This window comes from Triturus cristatus, chromosome 4_2, assembly GCF_964204655.1.
Source record: "Triturus cristatus chromosome 4_2, aTriCri1.1, whole genome shotgun sequence".
Taxonomy (NCBI): Eukaryota; Metazoa; Chordata; class Amphibia; order Caudata; family Salamandridae; genus Triturus; species Triturus cristatus.
The window spans coordinates 502,553,513-502,567,763 of NC_140586.1; the positions used below are offsets into that span (position 1 = coordinate 502,553,513).

A 14,251-nucleotide genomic window follows, 5' to 3' on the forward strand; every position below is an offset into this window, starting at 1 on the left:
TCAGACCCCCATCGTGAAGTGTGGGAGCCCCGGACGCCGGCTCGCCCTTCTGTCGAAGAGCCGCTGAAATCCCGCACCCGCCTTTTGCGTCAAGAAACAAGGTACTGTACTTACGAACTCGACCGCGAGCTCGCATCGGATCCAGGGTCCGCAACATTCTGATTTCCCTGTCATCTGCCGTGTGCTTCCCGGTCGCCGCCTCAGCCCGAAGTGCGCTGAGGCCCACAGTTACCTTGGGCCGCCTAAGAAGTTTCCGTAACAAAGAGAACTTTACCGTATTCCTAAGAATTGTGGCCCCATCAGTTTAACGTTACTGGGCCTTGTATTGAATCTGCTGAATCTACATAAAAGCTTATTTTTATATACTTCCTGATTGGTGTCCGTTTGTGGTGCATGCAAGGGGTTTACTGTATGTATAATTGCTCTTGCTTAACCGTGTACGCCTGAGACTTAGCCTAGACTGCTCGCGCCACACACCTAGAGGGTGAGCAGGGGTTATTCTGGGGAGTCATCCTTCGCCCTGACAAGAAGTAAAGGGTCCCTGCTTGTTGTGGGTACACACCTGCGCCAACCAGAGCCCCCTCATTTCTAACAGTGGTGCTGCTGTGGATATTGGAGGGGCCTACCGGAACGGCTTGATCTTACTGCGGTAGGCAGATAGAAGATGTACAGCCCACTGAATACAGCCCGATCGCTGGGGTCCCTGAGCGGTCTTGGGCCCCCGCCGGGAGACACTGTGGTGCCGCTGGAGAGAAGGGGGCCTAAACTGATATCCATCACGGCTCTTGCACCTACGTTGTGGTGGATGTGCGAAGGGACTGCGTTGTGGCCCTAGGGAACACTCCTAACAGTCGCACCAATACGAGGGTGCCCAGCGTCGAGGTTGTTGGCCCTGCTGAGGGGGCAGTCTGCCTGCAGGGACGCAGGTCGGAGCTCAGCCGGGACTTATATGATGGACATTGCTGCAGGCACACGCCCGTCCCCGGGGAGTGCTGGTGTTACACGACCGTCCCCCCTAGTGGGGTACCTCGCTGGGGGAGAGCTGGCGTGTGGTGCTGGGCCAGACCTGGCCACAGCACTTTACATGCTTGCTTGGGTGGGTCTGTACCTGCAGGCGCTGCGGGGGATCCTCAACTCATACCAGTGGGGCTGCATCTGGGCCCACCACCGCAAGCAGCACACCATCTGAAAAGGACGGCCGCTACCCCCTTCGCCGGCCCTACCTGGGCCTCTCTCACTTGGCCTTGACAGACGGCCATGGGGCCGCCGCCACAACTCGGTGCATGTTGGGAGCCCCCTAATCGGACTGTGCAAGACCCAAAGGCAAGACACCGGGCACTAACACCACGGATAACCACCCCACAGAGGATAATGACTCCGCCACACAAATGACGAACAGTGTTCCGCCTACTAATGTGGAGTGTTCCCCAGATAAATTAGATCTCATTGTACAGGAGGTGCGGGCTCACGAAAGGCCATCGAGCAAAAAATCGGCTCCCTGACCAAGGCTGACTATGCTAAACTTGCTGCCACCGTTAAGGACAATAGCCTTATGCTATCGGAAATGTTGTCACAACATAAAGACCATGAGGAACACATTGCACAACTTCAACAGCAAGTACCTGGACTCCAGGACAGAGTGGACGACGCAGAAGGGAGAGCCCAACGCAATAACATCTGAGTCACAGGCCTGCTGGAACTCTGCGAGGGGGTCACAGGCCACCAAATTCATGGAACAATGGTTCAGGGAATATGTGGCACTGGAGGCCCTGTCAGATTTTTTCTTTGTAGAATAAGCGCACAGAATACCCACCGGCAGAACAACGGCAGGGGCCCAACCCCGTCCCCTGATCGTAAAAATCTTGAATTTCAGAGACATGGAGGCACTGTTACAGTAGGCGAGGGAGCTGTCCGAAATCCAGTATAAAAATCAGCGTGTGTCGCTATACCCAGATTACACCATACTGGTACAACGTAAATGTTCCCTCTATCAGGACGCAAAGAAAAAACTCAGGGTACTGAACGTCAAGTAAGCACTATTATTCCCTGCCAGATTGAAGGTAATACACAACCAAAAAACTCAGTTTTTTGACACGCCTGAGGAGGCGGAAGAATAGCTTGAAATCATGTTCCCTCCATCGGGGTCTGGACCTTCTTCACAGAGCTTCATGGGTTCTCCAAAACCTAAGCGGAGCCGTCTGTCCCGGTGCCATATGCAGGGGACCAAATCCTGACTAAGAATCCCACGCTGGAGCAGGCCCTGCAGGGTCGCATGAAGGCTCTGGTGGCTGCAAGCATGATCCGAGACGGAGCCCACCACATATCTTCAGGCTCTTCTGAGGACAATACGGTCCACTCTGACTCAGATGAATAGCCTGGCATTATCTAGTACTATCACGCCTCAAACTGCGTAAGGCTTCCTGGGATAATGCTCAGATTGCAGTAAGGTGTCACGAACTCTAGATAAAATGGGCTGTAATTTTATATTTCTGTATCCACAGCGCATAATCCTTACTGATGTCCCCATTTTGATATGATTAATGATATGGTTGGTCCGGGCTGGGTAAAGCTCGCACTGCGTTCTCATCTCAATAGTTAGCCTAGCACGATGCACCCCCCCTAAGGCGGATGCAACGAATACCCTGTTAAATGTTAGCACCTTTGTGTACACGGTTTGGACCAGCACAGTTCGACTGCTGGACCGAGTACTACATGTTATAGTTCAAGAGTTCTTAAAGTCTGGCCCACCCACGACACTAACCAGCACGCCACCTCCCCTCTCATATTTGGTAGAGACACGGCACAGTTATGGCTCACACACAGATGCAGGATAGTTACAAAATAATCACCTGGAATGTGCGGGTCCTGGGGTCCATACATAAAAGGCATAGAATCCATGCGCAGTTAAACAGGCGACATGCATATATAGTTTTCCTACAGGAATCTCACCTCACCGCAGCAGAGTCAGTCAAACTACGCAAGAAATGGAGAGGGCAGGTTCACTCCACTTCATACTCCGCTTTCGCCTGAGGTGAGACTATTTGGATTAGGAATAGGGTCCCCTTCAAGCTGCAAGAGCAACGCTCGGACCCTCAAGGGAGATATATTCTGGTGAGAGGCGCATAAGATGGCACACCAGTAGTTCTAGGGAGCATCTATGCCCCTAACTTTGAGCAGGACAAATTTCTTATGAGTTTCAATCCTATACTAGCGAATTGGGTGGCATACCCATGGATATAAGGTGGGGACTACAATGCAGTAATGGATGTGAGCAGGGATAGATCACACTCCCCCTCTAAGGTGCCGGTACTATACGGCAGGCTGAGGCACTATGCAAATGGGCAGAGAGCTGGTCATTGGGAGATGCCTGGCATTTGAGAAACCCAGACAGAAGATAATACTCCTTCTTTTCGCACCCCCACCAACTGCACACTAGAATAGACAGGATATTTTGCCCTGCTCACACCATCACTCAGAAAACGCACGCTACATACCTTGGTAAGATATTCTCAGACCACAATCCATTGGAGATCACCCTCGCCTGGGGCAGAATTCCCACCCCTGTCCCTACCTGGAAACTGTGGCCTCAAATGCTTGAGGACTCGGTCTTCCGTAGTGCGTTGTCAGCGGGTATTACCAATTACTTAGCGGAAAACACTAACACTTCATCCACGCCGCAGGTGGAGTGGGACGCTTTCAAGACAGTAATCAGGGGATAGCTATTATCACCACAGCAGGGGCCAGGCATTAAACGCACAACCACCTCAAGGATTTTGAAAACTCCTTGAACGAATTGGAACAGGCAGCTGCAGTAGACCCTACTAAGAGTACCCGTTTACAGGAAAACCCTATAAAACACGCAGAACTTCAAGAAAATCTGAGGCAAATTGATTATACTGCATACACGCACACCAAACATGCTTAAGCTGACAAAGGCTGGCCCCATACTGAGGGATGACCCCCCCACACCCCAGTACATGAGGTATTCACGATGGGCGGGGTCACTGTGGGCACGCAACAAGAAATCAATGAAGCCTTCTGCGAATACTGCCAAACACTTTACCAATCGCCCCCACCACTGGCGGAAGACTTGCTACACACATTTCTAACTGACTTACCGTTCCCCAAACTAAACAAGGCAGCACAGGATGACCTCTCCGGCCCCATCACCCGGGCAGAAATCAAAGAAGCAATCCGGGACCTCCACTGGAATAAAGCCTCTTGTCTGGATGGCCTACCGGCTGAATTCTTTGCCACATTCTCAGACACCTTAGTGCCGCAGTTAGAGCGTTTATACAAAGCTGCTATAGACACAGGAATGTTTCCTCACACCACAATGCAGGCAATAGTAGTGTCCCTCCCCAAACCGGGTCGCTCTGCGAATGACGTCTCCGGTTACAGGCCTTTGTCCCTGCTCACAACTGAACATAAAATACTAAGTAAATTCCTCTCACGCCGTTTACTCCCGAATTTGCAAAAAATAAACCACCCAGAACAATGCGGCTTTGTACCCGCACGATGCACCTCGCTCAACATTAGGAGGCTATATCACGTCATGGAATTGACTCCCCCGGACAGCCACAATGCAGGATGTATTACTCTGGACCTGCGGAAAGCATTCGATACTCTTATATGGGATTACATGCTCCAGGTACTGGGACAATTTGGCATACCCCAAGACTATCTGAAATCGGTTCAATTATTGTACTCTGCCCCCACCGCGAGGGCTCGCACCAGCAGGCACATCTTGCACGAATATTGGATTGGTAGGGGCACCCGGCAGGGCTGCCCCCTTTCTCCCTTATTATTTGTATTAGCTCTAGAACCTCTAGCCCTCAAGCTCTGGCTGTTTACAGAGAACAGAAAGGCATACGCCTGGGTATCACAACCCACGTGATGTCCGCTTATGCTTACAACATTATACTATATGCAAACGACCTGCTCACAGACCTAACACCGACACCGGAGATTTTTGCCCAATTTGCACAACTCTCAGGACTCACCATAAACGAGTCTAAGTCGCACGCCTTTTTTTTTCCACCCCGGGGAACGCCCAACGGCGATTCTGTTCGGGCAGTTATCCCTGTCCGTTGCTTCACACACGTTCACATACCTAGGGGTACAAATCTACCGAACTGCAACTGACCTCATCGAGGGAAACCTGAACAAAACTATCCGACCACTATGGACACAGATCGCATTTTGGGCCTCGCTGCCACTCTCAGTAATGGGCCCAGTGGCAATCTCGAAAATGGTAGTTCTACCTCGCCTACTATACTTCTTTACTAACCTGCCGGTGGTGATCCCGAGTCCCATACTTACCTCACTGAACCAGTTACTGACTGACCTGATATGGGGTAATGGCCGCCGTAGGGTGGGACTGCCTAAATTACAACTCTACACATAGGCAAGTGTGGTCTGGGCGCACCGGATTTTCATACTTATTGTTATGCGAGCCAGCTACAATGGCTATCATACTGGCTGGCAGGACAAAACCTGCATGAAATTGGATACACTCCCCTGGAAATAGGCCGAAGGGAGCTGCACACACTATAACTACCGCAGGCTAGTATACCCCCAAGCGCCCGACACTTCTTCGCACTGTGCTCACAAATCCCTACATTACATGCAACGCTGTGCTCCATACTCAGACAACACACCACTGTTGGGCATCCCCACTCCCACCGGTTTACTCACCACACGGAGAATCCTCCCCTGAGCTGAGGGTGGGGTCACCACGGTGGGCGCGCTGTTTGACGGGGGCACCCTCATGGATCACGGCAACTTTGCCAGACACAACGGGGTCACAGTCGCCTTATACCTAACACACGATGCGGTCCTCCAGTATGTGAGAAAGCATTGGGCCGCACCCGCTCAACACGAGCTGGTGCACATGACCTACCTCATGGGAGAAGGCCACCACCTCACTAGATGGTTATACAAAAGCATCAAAGCAGACACTGGAATCCCCCTGACGGACTTACGCAATAAATGGTCCATGGATCTTGACAAAGAGCTCACTGACAAGAATTGGGGTATGATTCTAGAGACCCCCCGAAAACTTCCACGGAACACCAAATTCAAATTCATCCAGTACATGGTGTTACACAGAGCATATCTCACTCCGCATTGCTCACAACACATGTTCCCGGCCACGCAACACCACTGCCCCCGATGTAAATTAGAGGAAGCCGACCTGATTAACATGCTATGGCTATGCCTGGTGATTGCTGAATACTGGTCAGAAGTGCTCACAAGAGTTAACTCGGCAACGGGCCTCCCTGTGCCGAATACAGCAGGTAGCTGCTGTTAGGTCTGACTCTGCATTCCAAAACTCAGAAGGTGCGGCTGCGCTTTGTTGATCTAGCCCTCCTGCGGGCCAAACGCTCCATCACCATGCGGTGGAAGTCAGCCAAACCCCTGCTGCTCCACACATGGCATGGAGAGGTAGTGAGGTGGAGTGGCGCAGAAAGTGCAGCAATTAGATGTGAGGAAGCCCGTGGTCTGCATAAAAATGTAATTATAATGGACTGGGATATTATTCTGGAAGCTTTCAAGACGCTTGCACCAGCACCAGTCCCTGTAGTGCACGATCAGCAGGAGCCCCTTTTAACTCAGGTGTGACTAGATGGGCCCTCAACGGCAGGATGGGAGGGAGGAGCTGGGTCAAGCGTTATTTACACCTTAATAGGTTGTGTCCTGTCTCCAAACAAAGGGGGTTATTACGATGGCGGGAGGACCGCCACCGCCAGCCGTGCAGTGGCAGTCCATCTGCCAACAAACGTGGATAGACCTGACCGCCCGCCAGATTAGGATGGTGGGCGGATCCACACTGCGACCTTGGCGGACATCTTTGCGTCCGCCACGGTCGCAGTGTGGATCTGGCGGACGGTTCAGATAGGTTAAAATGGTGGTGGTGCCTAGCAGGCACCGTCCACCATATTTACGATACAGGCGTCAGCCAGCCTTTCCATGGCGGTGGAACTACCATTGAAAGGCTGGCAGGGATTGGGTATGGGGGTCCTTTGCGGGCACCTCTTGTATTGGGGAGGTGTTGTTGTACTGGCGGTACCTATGGTACCCCCCGGCATTTCCCTGCACCGCATGGCAGGCACCGCGTGGTGCCTGCCATGCAGGGCAGGGAAATGAAAAACACAGGTATTTTTGCTATTGCAGCCAGCAGCAGCCAACGCAATGGTAAACATGCACAAAGTGACCGTCACAGTGGTGGTCACATCGTAATTGCACGTGAGGGACCGCCGCCATACAGGAAGAGAGTCCCACTACCGCAACAATGGTAGTCGGATGAAAGTCCGCCCACCATCGTAATTGGCCCCAAAGTGTTGAATACCCCCTATAGTTAGTCAGGAGCAGGGCAGGGAAGGCAGGGCATTTGTGCACTTCAAGGGCATGCCTCTAGAAGCTTCACCCTACTTCAAAAGCACCCCTGTGTATAGAAGAATGACCTTAGACACCACCACTTCAGTACAATTCTGGACCTGTGGACTAGATCCAGGAAAAGTACTTCTATGCTTTTGTAAGGACTACCACTCTGCTGGACTGATACTCTACAAGGAGATTGTGCCCTGCTGTGCTGACGTGCTTCCCTCTTGCATAGGGAAGAAGAACTGGACATCCAAGTCCATCTTGAGCCCAGGATCCCAGAGTGACCCAAAGGGCTAGTGTTCTGGCCTCCTGAGCTGAGCCTCAGGGACATAAAGGGCTCTCCAACAGCTCCACGACCCATCTTCAGTGAGTTTATGAACCCTAAGTGGTGCCTCTCAGGTCCCAGAGGCTTGGTGTGGCTTTATAGCTCTTGAAATCAAGATTTTGGTCTCTTCTGTACCACGAACAGGCCTGGTCACACCGGAACTGCTCCGCCTGCTCAGAACATCAGTGTGAGCCACCACTAGCCTATCTCTTCGTACAGCAGCGTTGATAGCATGTGGGGGACTGCCTATACGAAGCTCCAGCCCTCCACCTACGATGCCCGGACTGCTGCTCGTGCCACACCGACCACCACCCACGAGATTCTCCATGCTCTTGGCGACCCTCCCAACATCTACTGGACTCTTTGCACAAACCTTGAGAGGGTAAACCTTCAGCAGACTGAGACTGTATCTGACGCGCCCTCCCTCACAGTCAGTCTCAACTTTTGACTTTGACTCCATCCAGTGTGACCAGGTGTCCCTGGTTGGCTGCTTTTAGGCACTATGTTGCAGTTTATTCTTTAAAAACGTCATAACTCCAGTTCATTTTGGTTGTGTTTTAGTTATTAAATTAATCTCTATTTTTCTAATCTGGTGTGGAATCTTTTTGTGTGGTGTTTTCACTGTGTTACTGTTTGAAGTGTTGGACAAATACTTTACACATGGCTTTTAAGTTAAGCCTGACTGCTCTGTCAAGCTCCCAGGGGTTGAGCACAGGTTAATTTGGGTCTTGCTTGTGCCTTACCCTGATTAGGATTGTGTTTGCTGCTTGACCAGTCCTCACATCCCAGTCAACCATCAACCCAATTTCTAACACTCAGGTTAATTTGGAGTTTGATTGTGTTTCACCCTGACAAGAATTTTGGTTGCAGCTCGAGTATGGTTTCACCCCTCTCAACCAGTAACCCAATGCATATATATGTTACATGTTGTTTTTGCATCAAAGCAACAAGAGTCCTGTGCAACCTTTCTGTTAACCAAACAAAAAGGCTGCTTGGCAATTCGAGAATCTGATGGAAGGTGGGGATGAGACAAGAGGATTTCCTGATCCTAAAGTGATTAGAGCACCTGGTAATAAGAGAATATTGAATATTATTCCTTTCAAATTAGAAAAGGCCGCTGTGCTGTGAAATGTGAAAATAGTGACTACTCAAATTTTTGAATAAGAGTGAATGGTGAAGCTGGCTGTTTAAGAGGGAATGGATAGTGCTAGTGTGTCTCTGAACACACAAAGGAGTTTTCAAATACAGAGAGTGACATGCACCTGGATATTAAAGTCAATGTTGCTTTAGATTTGTACTGGCAGGCTTGCAAATAACTGAGACATAAAGGTCTGCAAGTTAGAGTGGTTTGTCATACTCAACCTACGGGCCAAAGGTCTTTCAAATGTTTGTGGGATGGTTGGACTAATTGGGCAGGGGCAGCTCCTCCATTAGGGCGGAGGAGCGTCGCCCCGCTGCTTTCTCGCAGTACGAGAAGCAGAAACATAAAGTGGTAAAACTACCATTTTATGTTTCTTCTGCTTATCACACTGCAAGAAAGCAGAAGGGTATGCCTGGTTGGGGTCGGGCAGGTGGGCGGGTTGGGGAGGTGTGGCTTGGCCAATGTTAAGGGCCCTGACTGTTTGGTCGGCCCTCTTGAACCGACCAAACCAGTCATGTTCACTCTCCCTTTTCTCTCTGTAGGTTGCATGCAGACTACATAGAGAAAAGGGCCTCCCCAAAGGCGCCCGGTTGGGCGCCGTCCCCACCAAACACAGCGCTGCCATTGCAGCGTTCTAATTGGCCTAGAAGAGAGAAGAGAGGCTGCCTGCTTCCTGTTCAGCAGCAGAGCAGGAAAACAGGACCCGGCCAGGTGTTGCAACATTGTGGGACCCGGGAAGGTAAGTTTCATAAAAAAAAAATATTAATTAAACACCCCCCTGTGTGCGAACACCCCACCCTCCCTCCCACCCGCGAGTCATGCTGCCCGCGACTGAAACTGGGAGCCGTTGGCCCTAAAAATTAGAACATTCAAGGGTTTAGGGTACCTAGGGGTAGTTGGAACCATATTTCCACATGACGGGAATGCCAAGCAATCAGTGCCCAATGTCTCTAACATTTCTAGAAGCAAGAGACACTCTTACGATACAAATTTTAATGAAACACCAAGCACTAATAGTGAAAATGCAGTCTAGGTGGTAATTAAGTAACATGGGTAGGTGCAGTAAACTTTAAATGGTTGCAGTATCTATTTGAGTGTTAAAGAGTTACTAAAGCGACAAGGTAAAGTAGGTGGCATGATGTTTAATTGAGGTTGAAAATGGCTGGTAAGGGGACTTATTTGAAGGCCGGCTTATTCCAAGCACCTGCAGACTGTTTATTCACCTTTCCTTCTGGATCAAGAACAGGCTTTCTAGAAAGAAACTATAATGAAAGTGCTCAGATTTAACATTGTTAGAAGATTGTCTCTTGATTAACTTCTAATTTGTGAATTCGTATAAATGGTGGTGTGACACAAAAACATTGATCAACAGTCATCAGTCACAACATGTCTGATGTACTTGTGACCAAAAGCTAGAAACTGTTTCTAGATGCACTGGTCCCCTAATGAATACATTGCTACCCAGAGTAAACCAACCAAAGTTCCGAAAGAATAAAGACACAGATAAGATATAAAGTTAACGCATAAAAGAAATCTGTAATGCAAAATCGCATAGTCTGATGCAAAGCATCCTACAAAAAACTCCCCGGACCAAATCAAGACAAAAGTACAAACATAGGGAACTCCATTGAACTGGAAAGTCCTCCACCTTTCCATAAAATAACACCAACAAGAGCAGACTCGGTTCTACTTTACAACGATAGTGATATAGTATAACCAGAACATCTATCAAGGAGACTTGGCCTGCATTGTAGCCCCCCGCCATTATCGACTCAAACTACCAAAACAAGCATTGACAATCCCAATAGGTCTGGCTTTAAAGGACAGTTGTATGGTAATGTGAAGAATTACAAGTAAATAGCATGGAAATGGATACGTATTTGCTTAGAAGCAAAGAACCATAGAATAATATTGGTGTACGCTAAAAGGTCACATGATAGTTGCACTGGCAAGCCAGGCTTAAACATCCATGTAGGTTAATGACTGCCATCCTCCCAACCATGCCACTGCAAGACCAAAACACCGTACATTATCTAGATATTAGCATTGCAATGTCATGTGTGTGCCCCTAAATGTTCAAGTTCAAGCTGCTGGATAAATTAAAAAAAATGATCACATCTGTGTGGAGGGCAAGCACATTTTTGTAGAAGAGCACAACTTCATTCCCATCAAAACATGTACTTCTGGCTCCCACAATGTGGGTGGAGCCAAAGCCCCTCTTTACTGATGCACATATAATCGTCTGTTGACCACAATGATCCTATAAATCAGTATTCATCTGCACTTTCTGCTACATGTATTCACCAATCAGTTATAGTATGCACCTATCCTTTGCTCAATCATGTTAAAATAGGGTTGTTGGTATTTGCGGAGTACTCAGTTTTAAGGATCTCTGCTAAATTGTTTCAGAAGTAATTCTAAAATTGTTATTTTAAAACTATTCAGTACATACCCATCACATCTGTGAAGTAAACATTTTTATTGTATTTTTCAAACATGCAGGTCTTTCAATGGCTTGGATTATGCGCCCTCCTGAAAAGATTGTAAGCGGAAAAGAGTTCGTTGTAATGTATTCCCTTACAGTAAATGACCAGTTCTATGAGAAAGCAGTCAAAGCCAAAATTTTCCAAGTCAGGTATGTAACATTTGTTTGCACTTGTTAATTAGTGTTCGGATGCCCCATAAATGTTTTCTTTATTTTAAATATTCTTTTTATTTCAATCCATAACATGAATCATCATACCATGCACATCAAAGCTTTAGGCATGTAAGGAGCAAAACATATACAATACTAATGATAACCAGCAGTGAATACGCAATATTGCCCATGAGGAGAAAAAGGAAATAAAAAAAAAAAGACAAACAAAAAAGGGAGATTTTAGGCAACTACATTTGCTATTACACATTCATATGCTCAATCAAGGGGCCCCAAATCTGTGAACCAAGTTTCCGTCTTCGTTCACCCTTTAAAGAATAGAGGCTATACTTCAAATGATACACCACATAAAATTTAGCCCAACACATCTCAAACGTAGGGGCTTCTCTCTGTAACCAAACAGAAGTAATACATAACCTTGCCACTGCTGTGGCCATGAAAATGAAATAGCGACATTTGTGGACCCCTGCCCCTGTGAGGAAGCGTCCCCCACCAATGTGTCGCAACAATTGTGCTAAGTAGGTGCACGCATAAAACATATGAACAATATCAGCCCCAAAACATTTCCCATCATTAGTACCACCCCATTTTAACATTTTTGCTGGGGTATGATACAGACTGAATATTGTCTTGTAATGTTGTGCCCTTAGCTTGGCAGAAACCAAAATTATTTCGGCCATATCTATTGCCAGCTCCATAAATACACCTTGCTGCCGCAGCTGATGGCTCCATTTAAGATCCTGAGTCATTAAATCATCCTGCTGTGTATCTAACAAGCAGTTGTATAGTACACCTATCTTATCCTGACCACTTATAGCCTCAACCAAGATATTGGTTTATCCCTCTTTCAACTTCTGCTTTCTATATAGAAAGTCCCTGACCTGTAGATGTTTAAGAAATTCAGTTCTTCCCAAAACATAGTTTACAGTCAGACAAGAAACAGAGGAAAGGCCCCCGTTGTCGTAAAAGTCACCAATTCGCCTTATTCCCTTGGACCTCCATCTATCCATTATCGGGTCCCAAAAGATAGCTGGTAATAAGGCCAAAGCATCCGTAGGTGTATAAGAACATATTCCCTTGGTGTGAAAGCTACTCCGGACCGCCTTCCAGACTTTAAATGCGGTTATCAGGACTTTAAATCTTTTTTTAAATTTTTTATAGTAACTTGGTTCCAGAACCCTTGAATAAGCAATTCTTAGCTGTCGCCCTGAGGAGCATCTGATTTATTGACGGTGCTTCAGTCCCATAAATATTCTTAAGTGCAAGGGTCCAAATGCAAGACCTAGCGGCAGATGTACTAAAGGTTTTGGGGTCACAAACCTGTACAATTCCAGTTTGCGACCGCAAAACCCCATTTTCCAGCAGTGGCCCGTGCAGGTAAGAGCAGTGGGGTTGGGTGTGTGTGGGGGAGATTTTGACAGACGACAATAAGGGAAAATTAATCATTTATTTAATTTTCCCTCCTGGTCGTCTGTCGAATCCTCCCTAACCCACTCCCACTGCCCCACCGCTCTGACCTACACTTGCCGCCCCTGCCTTTTTTCATATGGGGTTTCTGGCCAATACTGAATTCCCCAACCACCACTGACCAGCCCTCCATCCCTCCAATCTCAGTTCTCCCTGTTCTTTCCTTGACATGCCTTTGACCTGCTTTGGTTGGTCTCCTACCTAAAATGAGACCTAACAAACTTGATCTTGACAAACCCATTGGTTGGTTCCTAAAATAAAATACTGGATGCAAAAAGTTGGAGCGCAATTTGAGACCATGTTTTGTGACAGTTAAGGTGGTACATCTGGCCCATTATTCTCTTCTTATCCAAAGATACCGCATGAACACTCTTATGTGAAGGTCTGGGCATTGGAGGTGACTGAGAAGGGACTTTTATTATGAGAAGATATTTTGTAGAGAGTCAAATAGTAGCCAGTCAATTTGAAGTGTGTCAAACTTCACTGACAGAATCATTTATTTATATTTACTATAGATGTGGTGAACCACCATTTTTTTCTTTTTTCTTTCCATCGACAGACCTTTCTTATTGTTTTATATTAATTTAATGCCTTTGTTTCAGAAAAAAAAGAATTCTCTTGTACCTCTGGTGCGTTTAAGTCCCTTACGTAATTCTTTGTTACTCTTTAATATTCTGCCCGTCTTAATAGTATAAACTTTGCAATTACATGACAACTATCGATATTGGTATTGTTTTTTTATATGCCACCCATATGTAATCCTGTCCACTGTCTTCTTCCTTTTTCACTCTCAGAGGTAATAAACAGTAACATCTACTGTGTGATTCCAGAACAGAGTATCGAAAACTGAATAAGGGTTCTATAGACTACAAATTTAATGTCGCCTACTGGTGTAGTACTAAGAACAAACCTAAGGCTGTCTAGATTTAGAAGAGGAAGACGTCTTATATGCACTCCACATCAGCACATTGCAGAATACCGTGTTCAGACAGAAGAGACTGCCCCTCCCCGGCAGAACTTCTCGACCGCTTCCGTGCCTCAGAGGGGTTTTCTGAAGAGGGGTTTTCTGAAGCTTGTAGGTAGTGTGGGATGTGGGTTGTGGCAGCAGGGTTTCATAATTCACTGGAAGTTAAACTCGGACTTCCTCTTTAAGATTGAACGCAATGAATTCTACAGAAGGGGTGGAACTCAACCTTATAAAATCCCCTTCCCAAGAATGGTGGTCGTTTCATTGGCATTAATTAGAGTAGACCATTCCAAGAAGTTGAAGATTTTC

At 47.4% G+C, this 14,251-nt stretch overlaps 1 protein-coding gene across 1 annotated transcript in view; it reads left to right on the forward strand.

Moving 5' to 3' along the window:
- The window catches only part of LOC146834616 (atrial natriuretic peptide receptor 1-like), a 961,499-nt gene that overhangs the window by 51,354 nt on the left and 895,894 nt on the right, over positions 1 to 14,251 (forward strand). Inside the window, exon 3 of the mRNA XM_085602083.1 lies at positions 11,355 to 11,487. Within this exon, the coding sequence (XP_085458209.1) occupies positions 11,355 to 11,487 (133 nt within the window). The remainder of the gene's footprint in view (positions 1 to 11,354; positions 11,488 to 14,251) is intronic.